This window comes from Macaca thibetana, chromosome 16 (genome assembly GCF_024542745.1).
Source record: "Macaca thibetana thibetana isolate TM-01 chromosome 16, ASM2454274v1, whole genome shotgun sequence".
Taxonomy (NCBI): Eukaryota; Metazoa; Chordata; class Mammalia; order Primates; family Cercopithecidae; genus Macaca; species Macaca thibetana.
This window is the reverse complement of record NC_065593.1, coordinates 59,296,736-59,324,159: the sequence shown is the minus strand read 5'-3', so window position 1 is coordinate 59,324,159 and position 27,424 is coordinate 59,296,736. Positions and strand designations below refer to the sequence as shown.

The following is a 27,424-nucleotide window of genomic DNA, read 5'->3' as shown; positions in this document are numbered from 1 at the left end:
TGGCTACCCTCCCCCTGCTCATCTGAATCTCCTCCTGGCCCCTCCTCTTGCTGGCTGATACCCAGCCCCATGCATAGTAGTGAAAGGTTACTCGTAGATACTCTGCGCTTTCTTGTACACCATGAGAACCGAACCCCTCCCTCTATGCAGTTGCACCATCAATCCCCATTACAACCTCTAATGGCTGCTGCCCTTGCTGGAGCTCTAGGATTTGGGGTGCAGGACTCCTCTTTCAGTACCCTCTCTCACCTTTTCACATTACATTTCCAGTTTTGCCTGGCACAAGGTCCCTTCTTTTTATGTGGCTCTTCCACCTACATGTGCCTGCCTGCCTGCCAACTGGCCGGGCACATGTACTGTAGACTTCCTTAACCCCCCAACCCAGTTTGCAGATGGGAACGAACAACTGCCTGTCCCCCTCATGACATCAACATGACAAAAAAGAGTCATCCCATTAATCCCTTTACTTGTGGGTCTAGGACTTTCTGCCTCCACTATGGCACTTGGAACTGGAACAGCAGGCATCTCAATCACTGCCACAACATTCCGCAGCCTCTCGAATGACTTCTCTGCTAGCATTACAGATGTATCATAAACTTTGTCTGTTCTCCAAGCCCAGGTGGACTCTTTAGCTGCAGTTGTCCTCCAGAACCACCAAGGCCTCGATTTACTCACTGCTGAAAAAGGAGGACTTTGTATATTTTTAAATGAAGAATGTTGTTTTTACCTAAATCAACCTGGCCTGGTATATGACAACATAAAAAAACTCAAGGATAGAGCCCAAAAACTCGCCAACCAAGCAAACAATAACGTTGAATCCCCTAGGACACTCTCTAATTGGACGTCCTGGGTACTCCCAATTCTTAGTCCTTGAATACCTATTTTTCTCCTCCTTTTATTCGGACCTTGTGTCTTTCATTTAGTTTCTCAATTCATACAAAACCACATCCAGGCCATCACCAATAATTCTATACAACAAATGCTCCTAACAACCCCACAATATCACTCCTTACCCCAAAATCTTTCTTCAGTTGAATCGCTCCCACTGTAGGTTCCCACTCTGCCCCTAATACCACCTGAAGCAGCCCTAAGAAACATTACCCATTATCTCTCCATACCACCCCCAAAAAATTTTGCCACCCCAACACTCTACCACTATTTTTTCTTATTAATATAAGAAGACAGAATGTCAGGCCTCTGAGCCCAAGCTAAGCCATCATATCCCCAGTGACCTGCACTATCCATCTAGACCTAAAGCAACTGAAGATCCACAAAAGAAGTGAAAATAGCCTTAACTGGTGACATTTCATCATTGTGATTTGTTTCTGCCCCACCTTAACTGATCAATGTACTTTGTAATCTCCCTCACCCTTAAGAAGGTTCTTTGTAATTCTCCCCACCCTTGAGAATGTATTTTGTGAGATCCACCCCCTGCCCACAAAAACATTGCTCCTAACTCCACCGACTGTCCCAAAACCTACAAGAACTAATGATAATCCCACCATCCTTTGCTGACTCTCTTTTTGGACTCAGCCCGCCTGCACCCAGGTGAAATAAACAGCCTTGTCGCTCACACAAAGCCTGTTTGGTGGTCTCTTCACATGGACACGTGAGACATTAACTTGTTGTTTAAAGAAATGTTTCTAGGCCAGTCACAGTGGCTCATGCCTGTAATCCCAGCACTTTGGGAGGCCGAGGCAGGCAGATCACGAGGTCAGGAGATCGAGACCATCCTGGCTAACACGGTGAAACCCTGTCTCTACTAAAAATACAAAAAATTAGCCAGGTGTGGGGGTGGACGCCTGTAGTCCCAGCTACTCAGGAGGCTGAGGCAGGAGAATGGCGTGAACCCAGGGGGCGGAGCTTGCAATGAGCTGAGTTTGCGCCACTGCACTCCAGCCTGGGCGACAGAGTGAGACTCCGTCTCAAAATTAAAAAAATAAGGCTGGGCGCGGTGGCTCAAGCCTGTAATCCCAGCACTTTGGGAGGCCGAGACGGGCGGATCACTAGGTCAGGAGATCGAGACCATCCTGGCTAACACGGCGAAACCCCGTCTCTACTAAAAACACAAAAAATTAGCCGGGCGAGGTGGCGGCGCCTGTGGTCCCAGCTACTCGGGAGGCTGAGGCAGGAGAATGGCGGGAACCCGGGAGGCGGAGTTTGCAGTGAGCTGAGATCTGGCCACTGCACTCCAGCCTGGGTGACAAAAAATGGCCGGGCGCAGTGGCTCACGCCTGTAATCCCAGCACTTTGGGAGGCCGAGACGGGCGGATCACGAGGTCAGGAGATCGAGACCATCCTGGCTAACACGGTGAAACCCCGTCTCTACTAAAAAATACAAAAAACTAGCCGGGCGAGGTGGCGGGCGCCTATAGTCCCAGCTACTCGGGAGGCTGAGGCAGGAGAATGGCATGAACCTGGGAGGCGGAGCTTGCAGTGAGCCGAGATCCGGCCACTGCACTCCAGCCTGGGTGACAGAGCGAGACTCCATCTCAAAAAAAAAAAAAAAAAAAAAAATTAAAAAAAGAAAGAAACGTTTCTAATAAGTCAAAAAGTTGAGGCATGTTGAAGAATTGTCTGCGAAAGTCGTGAAAGAAAAAAGTTATAGAAAAGAATTTATGCAAGAAATGTTGTATAATTTAAAAGTAACTAGGCCGCCTGAATGTAAAACTACTAAAAAACAAAAAAAAGTTTATGTGCAAGGTGTATAAGGAAAGTAAAATATGTCTTTGGTAAAAGGATTATGAGGAGGCATAAGAACATAAATTTTTACCTACATTAGAAGATTAAAAATATGTATGTTTTGTTTTAAAGGTTTAATCAAGTTTTAAAATGTTAATTGGAAAGAAAATTCTGTGTGTAAACAATGGCTAAAGAGGTATCATCCAGTTTTTCTGTAAACTGGACATCGAAATAAAAGCATAACAGATTTTTCTCAAAGCACCAACCTGCTCTTTAGCAAAAATTAGAAAAGGTTAAAAAGAGTAAAAAATCTTACCTTACAGTCAAACATTAAAAATTGCATAAATGTCTACAAGGTTTTATTAAAACTAAGTTTAACATTAATAACACACTAATATAAAGGTAAAATTTAGCTCATCTGGTATAAAAATCATACAGAAAGCATTGTCAAATATAAAAAGGTGTTCGGCTTCTTTGGTCCAAAAACTAATAAAATTAGGTGGTAATTTCTCAGTAAGAAGGCACCAAAGACTCTAAAGTCCACTGTTGATGTCCCCACATTTAAAACAAAAGGTCAATTTCTTAGAAACTATATACTTGGTTCATCTTCCACTTTGCTTTCCCTCAAAACTAAAAGTCTTTTAGCACAGGTACTACCCCTAGAATTTCCGGTAAACCAGCACCAGCCTGAAGATCGTGTTCTCATCAAAGGGTGAAAAGAAACTCAAGCCAGCCTAGGAAGGACCCTACCTTGTGCTGCTAACCACCTAGACTGCTGTTTGTACAGCCAAAAAAGGATGGACTCATCACACCTGAGTCAAGAAAGCACCCCCTCCAGAGTCGTGGGCCATAGTCTCAGGGGAAAACCCTACCGAACTAAAGCTAAGAAAAATCTAACTCTTTTCATCTATTCTATTACTCTTCTTCTTTCTGCACTCTATTGCTGACCATCTAGCTATTAACATAACCAAGTCAATTTTGCCTCAAACTACTGCATTTAATGCTGTGGGGACTTGCCAAGTCAAAGACAGCTCTCTACATCAGAAAAGTACTTCTGTCCCTCTTGACTGTCCTCAGACTGGGCATTAGTAAATTAAGACCATTTAATCCAGAGAAATTTCAATAAAGACTCCAGTGTCAGCCAGGAGTCTGGTTCCCCAATGTAGAGCTTTCATGCCATAGTTGGTCCAACATTCTGTGGACCACTAAAGAGCAAGGATGGACTGCCCCTTGCTCTTTAAATGGATCATTTAAAGATCCTGGTTAAAATGGATCAAATATTCCATCTGTACGTTAAACAAAAACAATTGTTATGTTTGTGCACGTGGCAGGCCAGAGGCCCAGACTGTCCCCCTTCCACTAAGGTGGTCCTCCAGTTGACCAGGTGTAGGCTGCATGATAGTTCTTTTCCAGGATTCTACAGTCTGGAGTGATAAGTCATGCCAAGCTCTCTCTGCTATACCCCAAAGTCCGGCATCCTGCGGGTCAGCCCCTGAGGGCCATCCAGCTTCCATCTCCCAACACTAAGTTCACTTTGTGTCTCTCACGACAGGGAGGAAACTTAGCGTTCCTTGGAGACCTGAAGAGATGGGATGAGCTTAAGAATTTTCAAGAGCTTATCAATCAGTCAGCCCTTGTTCATTCCCGAGCGGATGTGTGGTGGCGTTGTGGTGGACCTTTACTGGGCACTCTGCTGAATAACTGGAGTGGCACTTGTGCTTTAGTCCATTTCGCGATCCCTTTCACCCTGGCATTTCATCAACCAGAGGGAGAAAAAATAAGACATTGTAAAGCGAGAGAAGCCCCTTATGGGTCTTTAGACTCTCACATCTATTTAGATGCAATTGGAGCCCCACAAGGAATACCAGATTAATTTAAACTTGAAATCAAATAGCTACAGGATATAAGTCAATATTTTAGTAGGTGACAACAAAAATGTAGATTGGATAAACTACATCTATTACAACCAACAGCAACGAGCTTTTCATGAGTTAAAAGAAAAACTCAGGTCGGCCCCAGCCCTGGGGCTACCTCACCTCACAAAACTTTTCACACTCTGTGTCAAAAAGAAAAAAAAAAAAAAGGCAGTTGGAGTTTTAACCCAGACTGTGGGGCCCTGGCCAAGGCCAGTGGCCTATCTCTCAAACAACTAGACGGGGTTTCTGAAGGCTGGTCCCCCATGTCTAAGGGCCCTGGCAGCAACAGCCCTGTTAGCACAAGAAGCAGATAAACTAACCCTTGGGCAAAACCTGAATACAAAGGCCCCCCCATGCTGTGGTAACTTTAATGACTACCAAAGGACATCATTGGTTAACAAACGCTAGATTAACCAAGTACAAAAGTTTGCTGTGTGAAAATCCCCGCATAACTACTGAAGTTTGCAACACCCTAAACCCCACCACCTTGCTCCCAGTATCAGAGAGCCCAGTTGAACGTAACTGTGTAGAGGTGTTGGACTCAGTTTATTCTAGCAGGCCCAACCTCCGAGACCATCCTTGAGTATCAGTAGACTGTGAGTGGTACGTGGACGGGAGCAGCTTTGCCAACCCCTGCAAAGTGACTCTGAAGAAGACGACAAGCCCTGCTCCAGTCACGCCCGGAAGCTGACTGGTCCACGCAAGGCCGAAGCATGAGGAAACTAATCGTGGGACTCATTTCCTTAAAATTTGGACTTGTACAACAAGGACTTCAACTGACCTTCCTCAGACTGAAGGCTGTTCCCAGTGTATACATCAAGTCACTGAGGTAGGACAAAAGGTTGCTATGGAAGTCACTGAGGTAGGACAAAAGGTTGCTATGGAAGTCACTGAGGTAGGACAAAAGGTTGCTATGGAAGTCACTGAGGTAGGACAAAAGGTTGCTAAGGTCCTATTATTTTACGGTTATTTTAAGTGTACTGGAACTCTAAAAAGAACTTATTTGTATAATATGTAGCCCAGGAAATGACCAACCTGATGTGTGTTATGACTCATCTGAGCCTCCCATGACCACAGTTTTTAAAATAAGATTAAGAACTGAAGACTGGTGGGGGCTCATAAATGATACAAGTAAAGTGTTAGCCAAAACAAACAAACAAAAAAAGAGGTGCCCAAACAAGTCACCTTGAAATTTGACGCCTGTGCTGTCATTAATAGTAGTAAGTTAAAAATAGCATGTGGTTCTCTTAATTACAAAAGAGGCTATATGGCAGAAAATAAGTACATTTATGATAAATTAGGACTGTATAAAAATAAATGTGGATACTGGTCTTGTGTCATTTAGGCTACTTGGATAAAAAATTTAAAAAATCCTGTCCACCTTCAGAAAGCGAAAAGTAGCCATACCAGTGGTCAGTGTAACCCCTTAGAACTAGTAATAACCAACCCCCTTAATCCTCACTAGAAAAAAGAGGAACGTGTAACCCTAAAAATTGATGGGGCTGGACTGGATCTTCAAGTAAATATCGTGGTTTCAGAAGTTTATAAACGCTCTCCTGAGCCACTATTTCAAATCTTCTACGATGAATTGAATGTACCAGTACCGGAAATTCTAGGAAAAACAGAAATTTGCTTTTGCAATTAGCCGAGCATATAGCCCAGTCTCTCAATGTCAATTCATGTTATGTATGTGGAAGAACTGTAATAGGAGATCAATGGCCATGGGAAGCCTGAGAATTAGTACCTACAGACGCAGTTCCTAATGAATTCCCAGCTTAAAAAAATCACCCTGATAACTTCTAGGTCCTAAAAGCCTCAATCATTAGACAACACTGTATGGCAAGAGTAGGAAAGGACTCCACCCTTCTTGTGGGAAGACACAGTTGCCTTGGGCAAAAACTGTGTAATAGTACTACAAAAACAGCCACCTAGTGGAGTTCGCACCATACTAAGAAAAATCCATTTAGTAAATGCCCAAAGTTGCAAACCGTGTGGACCCACCCGGAGTCCCACCGGGACTGGACAGCCCCCACTGGATTATACTAGATATGTGGGCATAGAGCTTACACCAAATTACTTGACCAGTGGGCAGGTAGTTATGGTATTGGCACTATTAAACCATCTTTCTTCCTACTGCCCAGGAGGACAGGCGAACTCCTGAGCTTCTCTGTCTATGCCTCCCGCGAAAAGAGAAGCATAGCTATTAAAAAATATAAAAAATAGTAATAAACGGCCCCTTGAGAAAATCATACAATATTACAGGCCTGCTACTTAGGCACAAGACAGCTCATGAGGATACCGGACCCCCATTTACGTGCTCAACTGAATCATACGGTTAACAAGCTGTCTTAGAAATCATCACTAATAAAACCAGCAGAGCCTTGACTATTCTGGCCTGGCAAGAAACTCAGATGAGAAATGCTATCTATCAAAACAGATTGGCTCTCGACTACTTGCTAGCAGCTGAAGGAGAAGTCTGTGGAAAATTTAACCTTACTAACTGCTGCCTGCACATACATGATCGGCGCAAGTAGTCAAAGTTAAAGACATGACGAAACTGGCGCATGTGCCTGTACAAGTGTGGCACGGATTTGACACTGAGGCCATGTTTAAAAATGGTTCCCAGCGCTAAGAGGATTTAAAACTCATGTAATAAAAATTATAGTAGTATAGGAACCTGCTTACTAATCCCTTATTTACTACCTGTACTCATTCAAATGGTAAAAGGTTTCATCGCTACTCCAGTTCACCAGGATGCTTCAGCGCAAGTGTGCTACATGAATCACTATCGACCTGGCATGCAGGAAGACATAGGCAGTGAAAATGAAGGTGACAACTCCCACTAATAAAATGAGTGAGACTCTCAAAGTGGGGGAATAAGGGAGGAGACCACCCCTCACATTGTCTTATGCCCAATTTCTGCCTCCAAAGAAAGAAGTAAAAACTAAAAGGCAGAAATGAAATCCACAGGCAGACAGCCCAGCACCGCGCCCTGGGCCTGGTAGTTACAGATCGACCCCTGACCTAACTGGTTACGTTATCTATGGATTACAGACATTGTATAGAAAAGCACTGTGACAATCCCTGTCCTGTTCTGTTCCAATCTGATTACCGGTGCATGCAGCCCCCAGTTACGTACCCCGTGCTTGCTCAATCGCTCACGACCCTCTCACATGGACCTCCTCAGAGTTGTGAGCCCTTAAAAGGGACAGGAATTGCTCACTCAGGGAGCTCAGCTGTTGGAGACGTGAGTCTTGCCAAAGCTTCCGGCTGAATAAAGCCCTTCCTTAACTCAGTGTCTGAGGAGTTTTGTCTGCGGCTCGTCCTGCTGCACTACCTTCCCCAGTATTCCTTCATGACCACTACTACCTGTGCCCTGAAGTGCAAGAGAACCTCAACCCAGGAGACAGCCACCTCCTCAGAACCCACGATCTTTGCCCCATCGCCACGGGTCCATGAGTGACCCCTAATTACCAAATCCAAGGGCTCCTTCCCCCTGACCACTCTGGAACCCAACAAAGCCGACACACAGCCCAGCTCAGACGGGTCTGAATGTGGGTCCCGGCTCTCCCATTTGCCAGCTCTACGGCCGTGGGCAAGCGGCTCCAGCTCTCTAAGCTTCAGTTTCCTTATCTGTGAAATATCTGTCAGTGTTCTGGTGGGAAAGATGTCGCAGCAGCAGACCAGGGTGCGCGGGGTGCAGTGGGCGACGCTCATTCGTTGAAAACTGACCCTGCTTTCAAAGCCTTGTCAGTTCCTAAAGCTGTGTAAAGCCTTTCCTGAGCCTCAAACTCTATTTAGAGTCTAATTTCGTCGTCTATATTTTCCCCTTTGTTAGTCCAAACTGCGCCATTTTCTAAGCCCCCTTCCATTTTGCAGACCTTGGTCAAAGTGAAACATTCCACGGGGGTTGGAGCCATGACAAACAGCCTGGCTCTTAACATATTCTGCTGGGACAAAGTGCCAGAAACACCACATTCCGCCGGAACCACCTCATCCTGGGAACACGTTATCAACATCTTCCCGGGCAGCAAGCCATACTGTAGACCCCTCCCGCAGGCCTATGACTACCCCAGCCTGTAATCGCTGGCGGGCTCTGGCGTGAAGCCGGCCCCCCACAGGTGTCTGCAATGTACCTGTGTTGCTGCAGAGCCGCCTGCACTCTCCACTCTCCGTGCGTCATCCTTCAACTTTCACGTTCCCTTCAAAACCTAACATCCTTGACGTTTATACATACACACACACATACACACGCACCCTTCTGAATCCTCCCAGTAGAATACAAAACCACGGGTTAAATTGCTACACTTCAGTTTCACTGGCTGCCTTTCCGTGCTTCAAATACACCAACCTCGTTCCCACCCCTGGACCTTCATGCAAAAGCTGTTCCATTCACCCGCCACGCTCTTTCACTCACCCTTCTTCAGGTGTCTCCAGTATCGCCTCTCGGGCCTTTCCCAACCACCGGTTTAAAGCCGGCTCCCCACAAATAAATATTCTCCCTCACAGTACTTCGCACAACACCTGGCACAGCGAGAGCACTGAACCCACGCTAGTTCAATTGAGGAGCACGAGGTAAGAATCAAGATCTCCAAGGTCGCCCGTACTTTGTCTGGTAGGGGAAGTTTTCTGCCCAGCAAGGTCCAACCCAGATGAAACCCAGCACAAGTTTGCAGCCCTCCCGTGAGTTCAGCCCGCTAGGCTGTGAGGAATTTAAAGACACGACACCTGCCCTCAAAAGCTTGCGAACACCCCTGAGCTGCCATCGAGGTGGGGGGCGTCAACGACAGGCGCCCAGTAAGTGCTCCTGAGGCAACCGCCGGGCCGTCCTGGACCTGGTGAAACCTTTCGGGGTTCGGCAAAGGCGGACGCTGACCGGGCCGAGGAGTGGGACCCGCAGTGCAGGACCACCCTTTTCCAAGTGCAGAGGTGCCCTGCAGAGCGCAGCGCTCGCGGCGGGGACAGCAGAGGCGGGACGGACGTCACCGGGATCCCGGGTCCTCGCGCGGTCACTTACCTGGCCCCAGCTATCCGCTGAAAACGGGGCGGACGGCCTCTCGGGGTCCGAGTCGACATCGCGCGCGGCGCCGCGGGGCAACGTGAAGCCGTGAGCGTGCGTGTGCGTCACGCAGGAGCTCACCCAGCGGCCAGGAGCGTCTGAGGACCCGGGTGGGAAATGCGACCCTGGAAAGCGCAAGCGTCTCCATGGCAACGAGGGCGGATGGCGCTTGCGCTACTCGCCTCCGGAAGTGACGTGCAGAAGGGTGCTCGGGACGAAACCATGGCCCAGGAGGCGGCGGAATGGCCGCCGGAGGAAACGCTGTCACTGTGGAAACGGTAATGCTGTCGGGCGACGCGCAGGAGGCGAGGGCCGAGGCCGCGTGGCCCTTCGCGGTCCCTCCGAGCTCGTAGTCTTCAGGCTGTGGAGTCAGGGCGGCCGCCGCCCGAGCCCCCCAAGCACGGCCCAGCTTCCGGCGCGGCAGGGGCGGGGCCTCAGCAGTTGTAGTCCGCGGGGTGGGCGCGGTTCTCTTTTCCGGTCCGTTTGCCTGGCCTGCGCCTTGCCGGGTCTCCGCCGCCTGGGCTCCTAGGGACTGTGGCTTTGCCGGTGTGTCCCTTGCTTTCCCCTGAAGCGGGAGAAGACCCGGCAGAGACGCTCTGGCCGCTGCAGCCGCACGGGTGGAGGAGGCAGAGTCGGGGGTGTGGCCCCGACCAAGTTTGACGCTTTTGCTTCTGTCCTCCTAGGGAGCAAGCTCGGCTGAAGGCCCGCGTCGTAGACAGGGACACCGAGGCGTGGCAGCGAGACCCCGCCTTCTCGGGTCTGCGGAGGGTCGGGGGCGTTGACGTGTCCTTCGTGAAAGGGGACAGTGTCCGCGCTTGTGCCTCCCTGGTGGTGCTCAGCTACCCTGAGCTCGAGGTAACCTGGGAGGACGCCGAGCTCGAGGCGGGCCCCTCAATGGGCTCGGGCGTGGGATCTCCGGGGCAGGGAGCAGTGCAAGCCTAGAACCCGGCTTCTCGTTTTGTAGGATGTCATTAATAGTCTGGTGAGTTGGCCGGGCTCGGTGGCTGACACCTGTAATCCCAGCACTTTGGGAGGCCGAGATGGGCGAATCACCTGAGGTCGGGAGTTCGAGACCAGCCTGACCAACATGGAGAAACCGCATCTCTACTAAAAATACAAAATTAGCCGGGCGTGGTGGCGCATGCCTGTAATCCCAGCTACTCGGGAGGCTGAGGCGCGAAAATCGCTTGAACCGGGGAGGCGAAGGTTGCGGTGACCCGAGATCATGCCTTTGCACTCCAGCCTGGGCAGCAAGAGCGAAACTCCATCTCAATTAAAAAAAAAATAGTCTGGGGAGTTTGGGAAGGGAAAAAAAGGCAAAAATTAAAGGAATTCCGTGACTGTTAAGAATCAGCTCATGAGCTTTATCTCCAAGTCTGATTGTTATCTTGGGTTCCTCATCTCAGTGACCTGGACACCACACCCTCAGTTGCCCAAGCTGGAAATCTGTGTCCTGCTGGGCCCCTCCCTTCCTCTCACGTCCAGTTGCACACTAGCTCCCTTTTTTCCTGCCTCTTAGATGGCGCTGGAATCTATCCCCTTGTCTGTTTCTCCTCTGCTTCTTCCCTGGCTGTGCCACTGTCACTCCCGTGGGTTCCTGAGCAGCATTTTCATGGGTGCCCTGGCTCAAGCGTTCCTCCTCAGTGGTTTATTTTCCATACTGCCAGCAGACCGATTTTCCCAAAAAACAGGTATTTTCCTCAAAAGCAACAAGTCCTGTCCTCCCCTCCCTTTCCCTTTCCTTTTCCCTTCCCTTCCCCTTCTCTGTGTCCCAGGCTGAAGTGCAGTGGCATAATCTTGGTTCACTGCCAAGATCTAATCTCAGCCTCCTGGACTCACGTGATCCTCCCACCTGAGCCTGAGTAGCTAGGACCACAGGTGTGAGCCAACACACTCAGCTTATTTTTTCAGTTTTTGTAGAGACAGGGTCTCACTATGTTGTCCAGGGTGGTCTTCAGCTCCTGGGCTCAAGGGATTCTCCCACCTTCGCCTCCCCAAGTGCTGAGATTACAGGTGTGAACCACCACACCCAGCCCACAAGTCCTCTTAGAACATCAAAGTGCCATTCTCATGACCTCATGGTGAATGAAGTTCACTCTCATTGACTATGACTTCAAGGCCCGTTATGACCTGTCACCTGCGTGATTTAATGTGACGCTGGAGGCTCAGCCCTCACCACCATTCTCAGTTCTTCACACCCCCTACAGCCCACTTTGAATCCTTCACACGTGTGGCACGCTGGGTTTGGCGGCCTGACCTCTGCAGTAATGTTTCCTCTCCTGGAAGGGTTTCCATCTGGCTAACTCCTACTCATCTCTTCGGGCTCAGTTTAGACATGACTTCCTCCACTAAGCTCCCTCTCATCCCACAAGACCAGGAGTTGTCCCCCAGCACCATGTCTTAGTCTGTCTGGGCTACTGTAATAGAATACCTTAGACTAGGTGGCTTACCCACCGCAGGAATTTATTTCCCACAGTTCTGGAGGCTGGAGGCTGGAGGCTGGAGATCAGGGTGCCAGCGCAATCGGATTGTGGTGCCAGCGCTCTTCCAGGTTGCACAGGGCCAGCTTCTTAACCACGTTCTCACATGGTGATCCACTCACCTCCCTAGAGGCCACACCTCGTAATACCGTAACCTGTGGGTTATAATTTCAACATATGAATTTGGGGAGGACACCAACACTTAGACCATAGCAACCCTCTGCTTCCTCTTGTCTTGCTGGAATGGAACTGCCTTGTCTTCCCTACTGGAATATAAACTCCGTGATGGTAGAAACCATGTTGCTTTGCCCACCGTGGGTAGCATGCAGAAGATGCTGGACTCTTCCTTCAATAGATATGTGTGTGAATGGACAGTGGGCTCATGATTCACATAAGAGTCAACAGCTCCGAAGCCTCTTGGCGCCACTCGCCTTGCTCCTCTGCGGCTCCCGAAGATGACAAACGTCTTCCTGCTTCCATGGCTTTGTGCTTTACTTGGGAGGCCCTTTTCAGTCCAAACTAAGCAAAACTGTACTGAGTGCCTCCTGTGTGCTAAGATTGGGATGTTCAGCAATCCCTACCGTAAGGGGACCCCTGGCCATTTCGTAGGCTAGTATTGGGAGTGGGGGCACAGTCTTAGGGTCCTGACTGCTCATGCTCACACCCAGCTCTGCCACTCCCCACTTTGCTCTCTAGGCCTCTGTCTCCTTTTTTCTGACTTAAGGATGATAGTGGTATTAATATCCAGCCCACAGAATTGTGATGAGCCGTACATGAAATGCATGGACAGCAATTAACACAGCATTCCCTTCCCCCTCCAACTTTCCCTGGCTGTGAATTAATCACCCTTTTATCTGCATCCTGAGCCTCTTTTTAATGCCCATGCTGTCGTAGCACTTCTCACATTGTATTCAAGTTAGTCATTTATGATTCCGTTTTTCCCAGTGACTGTAGGTTCTCAAGGATAGGGCTGTACCATACTTCTTTTATAACCCCAGCACCAAGCAAAGCACCTGCTACTTCGTCGGTATTCATTGTTCCGGCTATGAAAGCTTAGACTAGGAAGGGATCTTGGAACAGTCTGGTCCACTGGTTCCTGAATGCCCGACCGTGGACCTGCAGAAGCAGAATCACCCGGAAGTGGGTTGAGAAACAGATTCCATAGGCACATCCACAAAGACAGAAAGTGGATCCCTGGGCCTTGAACTTGGGGTAGGATAGATGGGAAGTGACTGCTGATGGGTGTGAGGTTTATTTAGAGGTTAAGGAAGATGTTCTAAAGTTAGATTATAGTGATATTGCACAACTCTGTAAATACCAAAACCATTGCATTGTATGTTTTAAACAAGTTAACTTTATGGTATGTCAATTGTATCTCAGTAAAGCTGTTAGAAAAAAAAAAAAAAACAGGCCGAGTACGGTCACTCAGGCCTGTAATCCCAGCACTTTGGGAGACTGAGGCAGGCGGATCACAAGGTCAGGAGATCGAGACCATCCTGGTTAACATGGCGAAACCCCGCCTCTACTAAAAATACAAACAAATTAGCCAGGCGTGGTGGCGGGCGCCTGTAGTCCCAGCCATTCGGGAGGCTGAGGCAGGAGAATGGCTTGAACCCGGGAGGCGGAGCTTGCAGTGAGCCGAGATTGCGCCCCTGCACTCCGGCCAGAGTGACAGAGGAAGACTCTGTCTAAAAACAAAAACAAAAAACAGATTCCAGAGCCCTACCCCACTTACTGGGAGAAAAACTCTCCCAGAGTATGGCCTGGGAATCTGCTTTTTAAAATAAGCTTTCCTGTGATTCTGAAGCAGAGCTGGGTTGGAGAACCACTGGCCTGCTTTTCCCACCATGAAGAACACTGTCCTTAGCATCCCTGACAAACGATGGTGGAGCCCGTTCTGTGCCAGACGCTGAGTGATGGCTAGTGTGTGCTGCTCCACGGGCTCTGCAGGGAGCTCACCCCTGCTTGTCTGTGATTCCCATCGATCAGTTCTGCCTTCAGGTAGCAAAACAGAACGGATCTTCCCTGCCTTCTGCTTGTCAGCCCTTCCGCTGCTGGAAACAGCTGCGTGCTCCTTGACCACATGGTCCCAAGAGGCTGTGATGACGTCCAGCTTCTTCACTGGCCAGTGGCCCTCTGGTCATGCCCTCTGTTCACAGGGTCCATCTTTCCATCTGGCACTCAGAATCAAATGCAGGAACTCGGATGTGGTCTACCCAAGTCCCTAGACCTTCCACTCACCCACGCCATTTCCGTCGGTGCAGCTGGAAACACTGGTAACTTTTGAGGGGCACCAGGTCACTGGCTTATGTTGAGATTGCTGGTCATCCAGACCTGCCCCCCACACTAATCATACAGTGATTTTTCTTTTCCCAGATTTTTAACTTGAAAATGTACATACATCCCCAAAAACTGAAAAAGGATGCATCGGACAGCTGTATTCCTTCTACTTACGTGCAGCTGTTGCTGCTCTGGAATAGTCTCTCTCGCACGTGTGCATGCTGTGTGTGTGTGTACCATACATCCCCACGATTGTGACAGCTCAGCTCAGAAGACATCAGCAGGCCTGTCCTGAGAATGACGTTCTCCTCCACAGCCGCAGTGTCATTAGCGTACTGATTACAAATCATAGTCACCCCATAACGTCGCCTGAATTATGGCATTATGAGAGAGATTGAGACGTAAGCAGCCCCCGCCTGCTGTGGGAACTCAGGCCACACTTTAATTCCACGTGTCACTGTGCAAAGTGACTTTGCTCTGTGGGGATGTCAGTGATCCAGCTAGATTCTGTTATCAGAATGGACCCTCCCCACTTTGGGTCATGGGCAGATTTGATCAGTTTCCCCATTGAGTCGTTGATAAAGATGTCGAGAGAACAAGCCCCAGCCCTCGGTGCTAATACAGAGCACTCCGTTTTCTTTGATGTGTTTAATTATTGATCCAGCCACAAGTGAGGAGTGGAAGTTGTGATTTGAAAGCTGTCACCAAGAGATGTGGGGGATTCAGGAACAAAATTGCAGGAAGGTAGACAGGTCTGGAGAATGTGATATAGTGGGAAACGCGTCCCCACATTAAGGCTAGTGTGACTAAGGAAAACACAAGGTTAGGAGACTCAGGCCTGCCATGTTGTGCTCTAAACTACAGCCTCTGCCTCCTGGGTTCAAGCGATTCTCCTGCCTCAGCCTCCCAAGTAGCTGGGATTACAGGCATGTGCCACCACACCCGACTAATTTTGTATTTTTAGTAGACATGGGGTTTCTCCATGTTGGTCAGGCGGGTCTCGAACTCCCAACCTCAGGTGATCCATCTGCCTCGGCCTCCCAAATTGCTGGGATTACAGGTGTGAGCCACCAGTCTTGGCCAACACTGTCTTCTTTAAGCCTCCAACAACCCATGGAGGGGTGGGGCGGGGCGTCCGCTTCAATACACAAAGGAGGAGACACCAGGAAAGCAAGGGGCAGGCAGAGGTGATGCAGCCAGCAACCTTAGCCTTGCTTCTGATGGAGACTAGGTCCCGGGGGGCTCCTAAGGACCAGATCCCAGGGAATCCTGCTACAGACCGGGTCCCAGAGGCTCCTCGTATGGGCCAGATCCCAGGGAATCCTCCTACAGACCAGGTCCGGGGGTGGAGGGGCTCCTCCTATGGACCAGGTCTTGGGACGGGATTTCTCGTATGGACCAGGTTCCAGGGGGCTCCTCCTATGGACCAGGTCCCGGGGGGCTGCTCATACGGACCAGGGAATCCTCCTACAGACCATGTCCCAGGGCTCCTACTGTAACACACCAGGTCTGGGAGTTGGGGCTCCTCATACGGACCAGGTCCCGGGGGTGGGAGGGGCTCCTCCAGTTGACCAGGTCTGGGGTTGGGGGTTCTCATATGGACCAGGTCACGGGGGGTACTGCCCACCACCAATTTGCAGGGTACATCATCTAGTTCCTTATGCCAAACCCGTCGTCTCGTAGGTGAGGCAGGGAAGGGGAGCCATGAGGGTGAGGTAAGGGAGAGGGAAGGATGAAGAGCGGGGTGGCGGGGGTGCAGCATGGAGGCAGTGGCGGCACCCCCCCCCCCCCCCCCCCCCCCCCCCCCCCCCCCCCCCCCCCCCCCCCCCCCCCCCCCCCCCCCCCCCCCCCCCCCCCCCCCCCCCCCCCCTGGGCAGGTGGCCGAGGGCCGTGCTGCCCACTGAGCTGCGTGCCTGGTGGCAGGTGGTGTACGAGGAGAGCCGCATGGTCAGCCTCACAGCCCCCTACGTGTCGGGCTTCCTGGCCTTCCGAGAGGTGCCCTTCTTGCTGGAGCTGGTGCAGCAGCTGCGGGAGAAGGAGCCGGGCCTCATGCCCCAGGCAGGTGTCTCATCCCTAGGACAAGAGAAAGATCCCTCCTTCCCCCCGGGGGAGGGAAGGCGGTTGCAGGTCGCCACCACCGAAGTGGCCGGGAGAGACTCGTGAGCTTCCTGGAAGAGAGGAATGAGGGTTTCTAAAAAGCTGGACCCCAGAGACAGTGCCCCCTTCTTGCCCCAGGGATGGCCCTGTCCTGAGTGCCGAGGGCCAGCTCAGCTGACTGTGACTCTCCCCATGGCTCCATAGGTCCTTCTTGTGGATGGAAACGGGGTGCTCCACCACCGAGGTAATCCTGCTCTCGGAGGTCCCGGGAAGGCACTGTGGGGAAGAGATGGGGGAGAGGGCGCCTCTGTCACCCCCGACACAAAACGCCGGCCCCTCGGCCTTTGCCGCCAGCCCCTCCAGCGGCTCCTTTCTGGGCACAACAGGGACTCACAGTGTGCTCTGCCCCCCTCCTCCAACCCTGCCAAAAAAGGACTGTCTTTGCTTCACCCCTCCCCTCTTTCCTGCGCGCTCCTGCCTTCCCTACAGTGCCCTGCACTGGCTCATCTCCAGGTGCCACTATCCAGTTCTGACCTGATCACCAAAAGATGTCCCAGGGCCCGGGCTCAGAGTGGCCTTCCCTGCCAGCCACGCTCCCTGCCAGCCACCCACACTGCATGGCCCGTCAGGCCCTTATCCACAACTAGACAGGTGCACCCAGGCCCCCACTGATGCCGGAAACCTTGGCCTAGGGAGATGGGCCCTTTTTTTTCTTTTTGAGACAGAGTCTCGCTCTGTCGCCCAGGCTGGAGCGTGGTGGCACTTGCAGTGATCTCGGCTCACTGCAAGCTCCACCTCCCAGGTTCATGCCGTTCTCCTGCCTCAGCGTCCCAGTAACTGGGACTACAGGCGCCGCCACCATGCCCGGCTAATTTTTTGTGTGTTTTTAGGAGAGACGGGGTTTCACGTGTTAGCCAGGATGGTCTCAATCTCCTGACCTCATGATCCGCCTGCCTCAGCCTCCCAAAGTGCTGGGACTACAGGCGTGAGTCACCGCGCCCAGCCAAGGGAGATGGGCTCTTTTACCCCCACATACAGAGCTGAAGGCGGCACAGCAGCACCCAGAGAGGGCCCAGGAGGGGTGACGTTGGAGCTTCCTGGCCAGCAAGTGTAACTGGGCCTGGGCTGCTGCCCTCGCACATGGGTGCAGAGCCAAAGGGTGGTCATGTGCCGACCCACATGCTAGTGCCAGCGCGGGCAAGCCACCGTCGAGGGAAGAGGAGGCCGGGAGGCACAGGAAATGACCGGAGAGCTCGTGCCAGCGCTGGCAGGCCACCGTCGAGGGAAGAGGAGGCCGGGAGGTTCAGGAAATGACTGGAGAGCTGGGCTGCAGTATCCCAGCATGCCAGTGAGGTGCTGGCCCTGGCACTGACCGTGACAGAGGGAAGGAGGCTTCCTCCCTGGCCTGGCACCCAGGAAATCAGGCACAGGGGGCCTTGGCCCAGGTCAGCTTGGGACTTAGGTCTGGTTTCCCCAGCCCTCTGCCCGTCCACAGACCTCTGCTCACTTAGGGAAGCTTTTGGTGAGACTCTGGCTTGTCCTGAATCCCTGTGCCAGGCCCCAGCCCCACCTCCCCAGCCCCACCCTCCTTTCTCCCTGGCAGGTTTTGGGGTGGCCTGCCACCTTGGCGTCCTTACAGACCTGCCTTGCGTTGGGGTGGCCAAGAAACTTCTGCAGGTGGATGGGCTGGAGAACAACGCCCTGCACAAGGAGAAGGTGAGGAGGAGCCTGCTGCAGGCCATGCTGGGCAGCTCAGTGGCGGGGCTGCCGTGGCCCTGGGCACGAGGACGCTTCTGGACCAGCCCTTGCCTGCGGACGCTGCCCTCCTCGTCCCTGGCTTGTGGCCTGGAATAAGGAAGACCTGCTTTCCTCCGGGCGCTGCCGTGCCTGTCTCAGCCGAGGGCGCGCTCTGTCCTCCTGGCGCTGCCGTGCCTGTCTCAGCCGAGGGCGCTCTCTGTCCTCCGGGCGCTACCGTGCCTGTCTCAGCCGAGGGCGCTCTCTGTCCTCCGGGCGCTGCCGTGCCTGTCTCAGCCGAGGGCGCGCTCTGTCCTCTGGGCGCTGCCGTGCCTGTCTCAGCCGAGGGCGTGCTCTGTCCTCCGGGCGCTGCCGTGCCTGTCTCAGCCGAGGGCGCGCTCAGCTCCTCTTCTGCCTCTTGGGTGTGCCTGCCTCTCCGGTCCCCTCGCCTCTGAGCCACCGTGGCACACCAAGTAGGGCTGAGTCCCCCAGTTACTGGGGACAGGATGGGCTTCCAGGCTGTCCCGGGTGCACTTGGTGCTTTTCCCACCCCACCTCGCCCCAGACCCCGTCTCCTCCCCTGCGTGCTCAGGTACACCAGCCTCCAGGCCCCCCTCCCACCAAGGCCTGCCTGGAGCTGCCACCCACACTCTTCCTACCCCACCTTCCCCTGCACCGTCCTCCTCTGGGACCCCATGTTGGCACTGGGAGTGAGACACTCTCCTCTGGGACCCCATGTTGGCACTGGGAGTGAGACACCCGCAGTGGAGGGAGCTGGTGACACCCTCAGCTGTTTGACTGGATGGCAGATTCTGAACAGAGACTGCATCTCTCATTCCTCCCAGCTCTCAGGCGCCTGCATGGAGCAGTTGCTTAATAAAAATCTGTTGAGTTGATGGGGACCTTAGACCCACTCAATGATCCAGTCCACTGCCTCCAGAAATACCAGCCTGTTGAGCTGAGTCAGATGTGCCCAAAGCAGGAGACAAGCCACAGGAAGGAAGCGGGCTCAGCACTGGTCACTGGGCAGTGGTGGCACCTGTGTGGCTGCCAGCCTGGCACAGCGGCCCTGGGCAGATTGCTGCCCTTGTTCTAAGCCGCGTCATCAGGTTTGGACAGGGTCTTTTGGGCAGCACTCTCAGCTCGGGCGAGACCACGTCACCGCCTGCACGCTCAGTGGCATCTCAGGTGGTGCTGCTTTGCCTGGGCCGCAGCTCACCTCCAAAATCAGTCCCCTTCCCTGTCCTGGCCCAGTGACTGGGTTTTTAAAATAAAGAGACTTGGGCCTGTCACGATGGCTCACGCCCGTAATCCCAGCACTTTGGGAGGCCGAGGTGGGTGGATCACGAGATCAGGAGATCGAGACCATCCTGTCTAACACGGCGGAACCCCGTCTCTACTAAAAATACAAAAAATTAGCCAGGCGTGGTGATGGGCGCCTGTAGTCCCAGTCCCAGCTACTCGGGAGGCTGAGGCAGGAGAATTGCTTGAACCCGGGAGGCGGAGCTTGCAGTGAGCGAAGATCGCGCCACTGTACTCCAGCCTGGCAACAGTGCGAGACTCCGTCTCAAAAAATAAAATAAAGAGACTTGCCTTCAGCCCTTCATCAAGAAAAGAGGATTTTTTTCCCCATTTTTTTTTTCTCCCGTTTTCCAGATCCGACTCCTGCAGACTCGAGGAGACTCATTCCCTCTGCTGGGAGACTCTGGGACTGTCCTGGGAATGGTGAGTGGCCAGGACCCTGAGCCCCTCCAAAGCCCCGGGGTAGGGGATCGTTTGCAGGCAGACACAGGTGCATGCAGACACGCGTGCCCTCACACTTACCCACATCAACCCCCCACCTGCCCGTCCGTCCATCCTCCTGCCTCTGACTGAGCCCGGGGTGTGATATCTGTGTTTATTTCCTCCAGCTGTGCTGAGGGAGCCCACCCTGCCCCAGGGACAAGCAGTAGGAAGGTGCCCTGAGGATGGGCAGGCCCTGGCCCCTGAGAGCACTGCCCCCTTCACCTTCCCTCCTGCCCCCAGGACATTTTGTCAGAGCTCCAGCCGCTGAGGCTGTCCTGACCTTGGTCCCAGTGGCCCAGCCCACAGGACAGCCCTCACCTTCCTTGTCACAGGCCCTGAGGAGCCACGACCGCAGCACCAGGCCCCTCTACATCTCCGTGGGCCACAAGATGAGCCTGGAGGCAGCTGTGCGCCTGACTTGCTGCTGCTGCAGGTTCCGGATCCCAGAGCCCGTGCGCCAGGTGGGTGGGCCGGGGATGCGGGGAGGCAGCACAGGCGCCTCTGCTTCCTACCACCTGCTGTTCAGGGCTCGCCAGCAGCTCAGCTGGGGTCAGAGTGCAGTGACGTGAGGACAGGGGTTCCTGGGCCAAGGACAGGTCACAGACACCTTGCTGGAGAGCTTCGTTGGCCTGCGCCGGGCCCTGCAGTCAGAACAGTAGACCGGAGGGTGCAGGGCTCCCAAGAGTTCATCCCCAGGCCCTGTGCCCCATGCGCTCAGCCTCCCAGCCTCTCTGAGCCTCCTGCACCCAGATACAGGCCAGCCTGGAGAATCAGTGATGTTAGCTCCGGTGGTGAGGTGTCCTGCCAATTCCCAGCCAGCCCCTCAGGTCCCAGAGGGAGCAGCTGAACTTGAGCCGGGAGGCTTCTGCAGGAAAGCTGTGCGGGCCCCAGAGATGCTGGTCTGGGGCCTCGGGTATGCCCGCACCAGAACCCAGCACCAGAACTGCTGTTCGGTCCCCCGGGAAGGGTGAGAACTCTGCTGAAACGGTCAGCTCAGCTGAGAAAGGACTCAGCCTGCGGGCCAGGGGAGAGACAGCTGGCACGAGATGCCCACAGCCAGCTTCGATAGGACCAGGGGACCACAAGACATGGGTGGATCCTGTCCCAGAGAAGCCCACAGAGTGAGGGTACAAGAAAAGTCAGTCTTGGCCGGGCGCAGTGGCTCAAGCCTGTAATCCCAGCACTTTGGGAGGCCGAGACGGGCGGATCACGAGGCCAGGAGATCGAGAGACGATCCCGGCTAACACGGTGAAACCCCGTCTCTACTAAAAAATACAAAAAAACTAGCCGGGCGAGGTGGCGGGCGCCTGTAGTCCCAGCTACTCGGGAGGCTGAGGCAGGAGAACGGCGTAAACCCGGGAGGCGGAGCTTGCAGTGAGCTGAGATCCGGCCACTGCACGCCAGCCTGGGCGACACAGAGAGACTCCGTCTCAAAAAAACAAAAGAAAAGTCAGTCTTAGAAGAGACCCGCTAGGGGAAGGGCCGCCCTGGGCAGGAAGGAGTTTGATGTGCTCAAGAAACGGGGGGCCCGGAGGGTGGCTCACGCCTGTAACCCCAACACTTTGGGAGACAGAGGTGGGAGGATCACTTGAGCCCAGGAGTTTGAGGGCACCCTAGGCCACATAGTGAGACCCCATCTCTACAAAAAAAATGTAGAAACAAATTACCCAAGTGTGGTGGTACGCGCCTGTGGTCTCTGCTACTCAGGAGGCTGAGGCGGGAGGGATCACCTGAGCCCAGGAGGTCGAGGCTGCAGTGTGCCATGATTGGGCCACTGCACTCCAGCCTGGGTGACAGAGCAAGACCTTATCTCAAAAAAACTTTCCAAAAAAACAAAAAGAAACAGCAGGAAGGTGTGGCTGGAGCCAGGGCAGTGAAGTACAGAGTGGGTGGGAGCCCATGAGCATCTTGGGGTGCTCCAGGGTGTCAGACGTCACCCACAGGGACTTGGATGGCTGAGTTGGCAGCGGGATGCCCGCAGGTTGGCCTTTTTAGGTGGCCGCTGTGCGTGCTGTGGAGGCTATGGGGTGGAGGTAGGGACGCGGGTCTGCACAAGCCGCGCTGCTTCCAGCAGCCCAGCTCTGGAGCCTCCCTGGTGTCTGCCGCTTCCCCGTCTTACCCCCACTGCTTGCCCCGCAGCCTGTGCTGGGGCAGCAGCAGCACCAGTGGAAAACCCCCAGGCCACCACCATGGGGCCCGTGCCTTCCGGCTGCTGGCGCGCAGTGTGGCCTCCAGGGGGCAGCAGCAGCCCGCATACCACAGTGGCCCTCGCCCTGGGGAGCTGTGCCTAGTGGTGGCATCTGAGCGGACTCCGCAGCCTTGCAGGGCTTTGCTCAGGGCACAGGTGTGTGGACTTTCAAGCCCGTGAGCTGTGTCCCCAGCCCCCAGGAAAGAGGCCTTTCTTCCTCCATTCCAGCTCAGCCGTGTGGTCTTCCAAGAGAGAACCCAATAAACTGTCTCCCAGGCCTTCAGCCCCAGGAACTTTAGGTCGTGCTGCTACAGACAACACAGTTCCTGGAGCTCCTAGACCTTTTTCCACCTCGGCACGCCCCAGAGTAGGACAGTGGCCCGTCCTTGCAAGGGAGGGGACACCTGGCCTATGAGTACCTTGAGCATCTAGAAACAAAACAAGGATCTGTGCCTAGCACTGGCGAAGAGCCTGCCAAATCCTGCGCCCCCCTCCAGAGGAAGGAAAGCTGCAGCCAGATGGGATATGCAGCTGTTCCGCACCAGGAGCCCGCAGCTTCTCACTGCTGGGCGTGAGCCGACGGTCGAATCCTGCAGGGCTGGCTCTGTCTCTGGGTCCGTTTCCTTCCTGAGGTCACTCGCCTCTCAACAGGCTCCCCTCCTGACTCTGTTCCAGAAGGTTCTGGGAGAGCACAGACAGGGTTAGTGTTGGTCTGCTCTCTCCCTGGCTCCTCCCCGAGCCGTCTTGGTGGCCCCGTGGTCACAGGCGCTGCTGTGCTCCTGGTTGCCAGGTCCAGGCTCTCCTGCCAGGCCAGGCTGGGCCACTCCAGGGCAAGGTGAGAGGTGCTGGCCCCGCCTACCACTGCCCCTCTTCCCTCATGAATAGAAGCAGGAGCAGGCTGGGGGATTAGCCCTTGCTGTCCATGAGTCGTGCAGCCCTGAAGCTAATCTAAGCCCATCTGAGCTGGGATCAGGGGGACTTCCCAGGGCCAGACCCCCCATGCCCTCAGGAGTTCCCACTCAGACCTGAGCCCTGTTCAGGTTGCTAGATCCTGCTAGCAACCTTGCTGTGAGACCCTGCTGGGGTCTGCCGTCATCCCAGCCTGTGGCCCACCGCCCTCTTTTGTCCTGGTGATTCTGGAGGTACGACAGGGGTTACTGCTGATCTCGTCAGGGAGGGGACAGACCAGCTGGGCTCGGAGTCCCCAGAGAAGCAAGTGTTAGCAGGGAAGCCTCAGCTTGCACACAGCCTACAGGGAAGCACAGGCTGGAAACCAGTGAAGGCTGAGCAGCTCCAACTGCCACTGGTGGGGAGGAGACCCAGGACCCGCTTGCTCAGCCTGTCCACTCACCAGCTACTCAGGCCCGTCAGGGACTGCCCAGCTCGGTGTGAGAGCTGCCATTGCAGGGCTTTGACCCCAAAGTTCCAGGCATGCCTGTCACACACTCGCCAACAGGGCCGCTGCTCCTGAGCCTGAAAAGCTGGCTGTGACCTGTGTGTCCTGAATGGGCTTCTATGGGGGATGGAGGCATTGCCACCAGCAGCTCCTGGTGGGAAACTGGTCCACAGGCCAGCTCAGCACCTAGCAGCACGTCTGTCTTCTCCAGGCTGACATCTGCTCCCGAGAGCACATCCGCAAGTCGCTGGGACTCCCCAGGCCACCCACACCGAGGTGAGCACCAGAGGAGGCTGGGGCACTAAAGGGGCATTTCAGACACCTGCATAGGCTGTGTCTGGTGGCTCAGCCTCTGTCTGTTGCAATACTGTGGCTCAGAACAGACAGTGCGGGGCCAGGGCATGCAGGGGCCACAGGAGAGGTCTTCAAAGAGGGAGGAGAGTGGAGTGGGGTGGACTCCTATTCTCATGGGAACTCTCCAGAAACACCACTGCTTCCACCCAAAGTCCTGGGACTATCCTCAGCCTTCCTCAGTCCACTTAGCCTGTGAGGTACCAGGATGTGGGTGCTGCAGAAAAGGTGTGGCCTCGGAGTCAGACATGACCCAGCCCTGCATAGCCAGCTGTGGTGTTTGCACTCCTCAAGCCTCAGCTTCCTCATTGTCGAGATATTCTTGTCCCGCTGGTTCTTGTTAGAGTGACAGTGTGTCTGGCACAGTCACAGCTAACAGTGCAAGGGTTTGTCTTAAAACTATTGCAGATGATTTGATCCTGCTAGCAACCTTGTTGTGAGACAGGTACTGTGACCCCACTTTACAGATGAGGAAGCTGGGATGCTGAGCGCTGATAAGGAGTAAAGCCGAATTCAGTCTGGCCACTTGTTCTCCTCTTGGAGTGGGCAGTTTGGATTCCAGGCCCTGCATCTGAGCCTCCAGGCTGAGAGGACACCCCCACTCGCTGGGCAAAGATCGCAGGAGGCCCCAGGCCTGGGATTCACCATGCCCTCACCCACGATTAGTTACTGAAGGGCTGCGGTTCCTCTGTGCTCATTTTCCCTCGAAGCCAGGGACTGTTCCCAGGCCTCCCTAGGCTGCTTTGAGAACTGAAGGAGCAGGTGGCAGGGACCCCCAAGCTCTCCCAGAGTTGGGGACCGGCCAGCTTGAATGCAAGCTCTGTCTGAGCAGCATGCCCTACCCGGCCCAATGCGCTGGGCTGTAGCAGGCCCTGAGTGTCCAGGCCAGCCACAGTTTCCAGACCCCATCTGCGTTGTGAGGGGGTGTCAGGTGGGCGCTAGCGTCTGATGCTGTCCCTTTCTCAATGTCATCACCAGGAGCCCGACGCAGAGGCCAGTGGCATGCCCCAGAGGAGACTCTGGAGAGTCCTCAGGGGAGGGCCGGCCCCCACAGGACCACAGCCCAGGCCCCAGGACAGCCCCAAGGCCAAGCTCCCAGGAGCAGGAGGGCAAGGACTGGCAGTAGGGTGGAACTGGGCGCCATGAAGACACGAAGGCCACTGGCCACCTCGTTCTGGCCTCAGGACACTGACCACCCCTGGGGGTGGTCTAGGGACTTAGGGGAACCTCACCTCAGCCACAGGTAGAGTACCCAGTCCCCAGAGACAGGCTGACCGCACCGCCCCTGGGGGACGCCGCAGCACAGCCCAGTGCCAGGTGGGGTAGAGGTGACCACAGCCCCTCTTCGCCCCGTCATCGGCTGCTCAGCTGTGGTCACGGTGCTCAGAGGACAGATCTCTACGGGGGCAAGTACCAGACCCTGAGAGTGCACGAGACGCTTTCCTGGAGCCCACAAAGGGGAGTCAGACTACAGCCTGCACGAGCCCTGCAGCCTCTGCTTTGCCCGCCCCTTTCGATAGATAGGACTTGCTTGCTCTTTTTTTTCTTCTCAGGGTTCATTTTTTTATTTTACTTATTTGTTTGTTTGATTATTTATTTCTGTTGATCTCTTTACTGTAAGGTTTACTCGCAGAATCAGGGTTCATTTTTAAGGCAGGTCCCCAGCCCCAGCCATACTGAACCATCTCTGCCCTGGCATGGGAGGGGTCCTAGCTGGGGTAGCTGGGCTTTAGCACCCACCCACTGCCTGCCATGCCCCCTGACCCCAGTCCTGGCCATCCTCCAGCCTGCCCCGGGAAGAGGGAGCAAAGAGCCTCGTCTCAGCCTAGAGGGGGCTGAGGGTGGGGGCAGCACACGGAGACAGTCTGGGCTGCGGGGTGGGAGGCCAGACAGGGAGTCACTGGTGCCTGAGGGGTTGGGTGCCAGGTTCTGCGCCCGGCGGGGCTAGAATCAGGGGGTGGCTCCTTCCCCCACAGGCTCTGAGAGTTTATCGCTGTCCTTTGTCCCTGCCTGCCTTGCCCCAGAGGCACAGCCTCAAAACTGTCTCCACTGTGGGAAAGCAGCCCTGGGCCCCTGTCTGGCCACTTCCTCTCCTCTTGGTGTGGGCTAGAGGTGCCAGCTGAGGAGTGGGGGCAAAGGGGACGGCCCACCTGCAGCCCGGCCCCAGCCCCTGGGCGCCTCCCAAGCACCCCCCAACCCTTGACATGCTGGCTGGCCTCCAGACCCCAGGCTCCCTGAGGACGCTGGAATCTGCCACAGAGCATGAAGAAGTTCCTGGAATCCTTTCCTGCCGTTCACCTGAGCTCTACAAGAAGAGGCCGGTGATCATGATTTGACAGCTTGGGACAAGAATCCAGGGAGGGCGGGTCTCTGGCGCCCCGCCATGCCCCTCCGAGACGGTGCTGTCCTGGTGTTCCTGAGGAGCAGTGCGAGCCTGGGCCTGGGACAGGTGCACAGTTGAGGGGACAGGTGCACAGGCAGCAGCACGCAGGGCCTGGAAGTGCCAGCCCCACCCGCCTGCTCTCACTCGAAAGCTGCTTTGGAGGGCTGGGCTGCAGGGACGGAGGCTCCAGAAAAGAGGCCCAGGCTGTGGAGCTGCCCTTCCTTGATGGAGCAGACTCTATTCTAGAAATTTCTATAAGAAGTAGACCCACTCCAGGACAAGTGGGGCTGGGAGGCGCAGATTCTGCGGGCACCTGGGTGTTGTGCCTGAAGTCACAGGGGCACAGGAGAGAGCGGGAACTAGGTGGCCTGTTCCGGCTGCTGTCCGTCAGCAATGCTGGCCAGACCAGATGAGCAGTGTGGGGCAAGAGGGAGCCCCAGCACAGCCCCTCAGGCCCTCCATGCCTCAGGGTGTCAGTGGACCCGGACTGGCCTCACCCAGCCCTGGGCACTTGGGCCTGTCAGGGATCTAGCTTTCGTTGAGGACCCCACCAGTGGACCGAGGCTCCTCTCACTGTGGCAGAGGGATCTCTGCCCTTCGCACCAAAAGGGGCAGCAGCTAGTGGATGAGGATGGCTCACGGCCCTCCCTTTCCACTTGCCTTGGGAAGAGAGACAGACAGGAAGGGCCTTGGAACTTGGGCCAGTGTGGGGAGAGTGTCCCCAGAGAGTCCTTGAGGTGGGAGAGGTGTGGAGTTGACAGCGGGCGAGGCCGGCTTTGAGGTTGTGTGGACCCTGTCTACCTCTAGCTCAAGTTGAGAGGTGTCAGCCGTGGAGCCATGTGGGCCCCAGGGACAGCCACACGTGGGGTCCAGACCGGTCTAGCTGTGTCTGTCTGGTGGGCGCTGAAGGTCCACTTGGGAGAGTCCAGGGCAGCACCTGATGAGCTGAGAGCCGCAGCTGTGTCCACCTGGAACCTGTTTCCTCACCGGGAACGTGAACACCTGCTTCAGAAGCGTTGGGGTTTAAAGGTGGGGATACGCGTGAGGTCTCTTGCCCAGCGGTGGACACTCAG

At 54.4% G+C, this 27,424-nt stretch overlaps 3 protein-coding genes across 4 annotated transcripts in view; 2 read left to right on the top strand and 1 right to left on the bottom strand.

Moving 5' to 3' along the window:
* RNF213 (ring finger protein 213) overlaps positions 1 to 27,424 on the top strand; it is a 322,271-nt gene that overhangs the window by 146,548 nt on the left and 148,299 nt on the right. The window lies entirely within an intron of this gene.
* The window catches only part of EIF4A3 (eukaryotic translation initiation factor 4A3), a 321,735-nt gene that overhangs the window by 289,466 nt on the left and 4,845 nt on the right, over positions 1 to 27,424 (bottom strand). The window lies entirely within an intron of this gene.
* ENDOV (endonuclease V) lies at positions 9,815 to 25,508 on the top strand. Of its 2 annotated transcripts, XM_050764132.1 has the most exons (10): positions 9,815 to 9,935; positions 10,341 to 10,512; positions 16,341 to 16,475; positions 16,719 to 16,758; positions 18,118 to 18,230; positions 19,905 to 19,973; positions 20,366 to 20,494; positions 23,829 to 23,893; positions 24,947 to 25,008; positions 25,218 to 25,508. In XM_050764132.1, the coding sequence occupies exons 1-10, from the start codon at positions 9,820 to 9,822 to the stop codon at positions 25,292 to 25,294; spliced, it is 978 nt and encodes a 325-aa protein (XP_050620089.1). In that variant the 5' UTR covers positions 9,815 to 9,819; the 3' UTR covers positions 25,295 to 25,508. The 2 variants fall into 2 exon arrangements, with proteins under 2 accessions (XP_050620089.1, XP_050620087.1); XM_050764130.1 differs by having other exon boundaries at positions 24,947 to 25,508.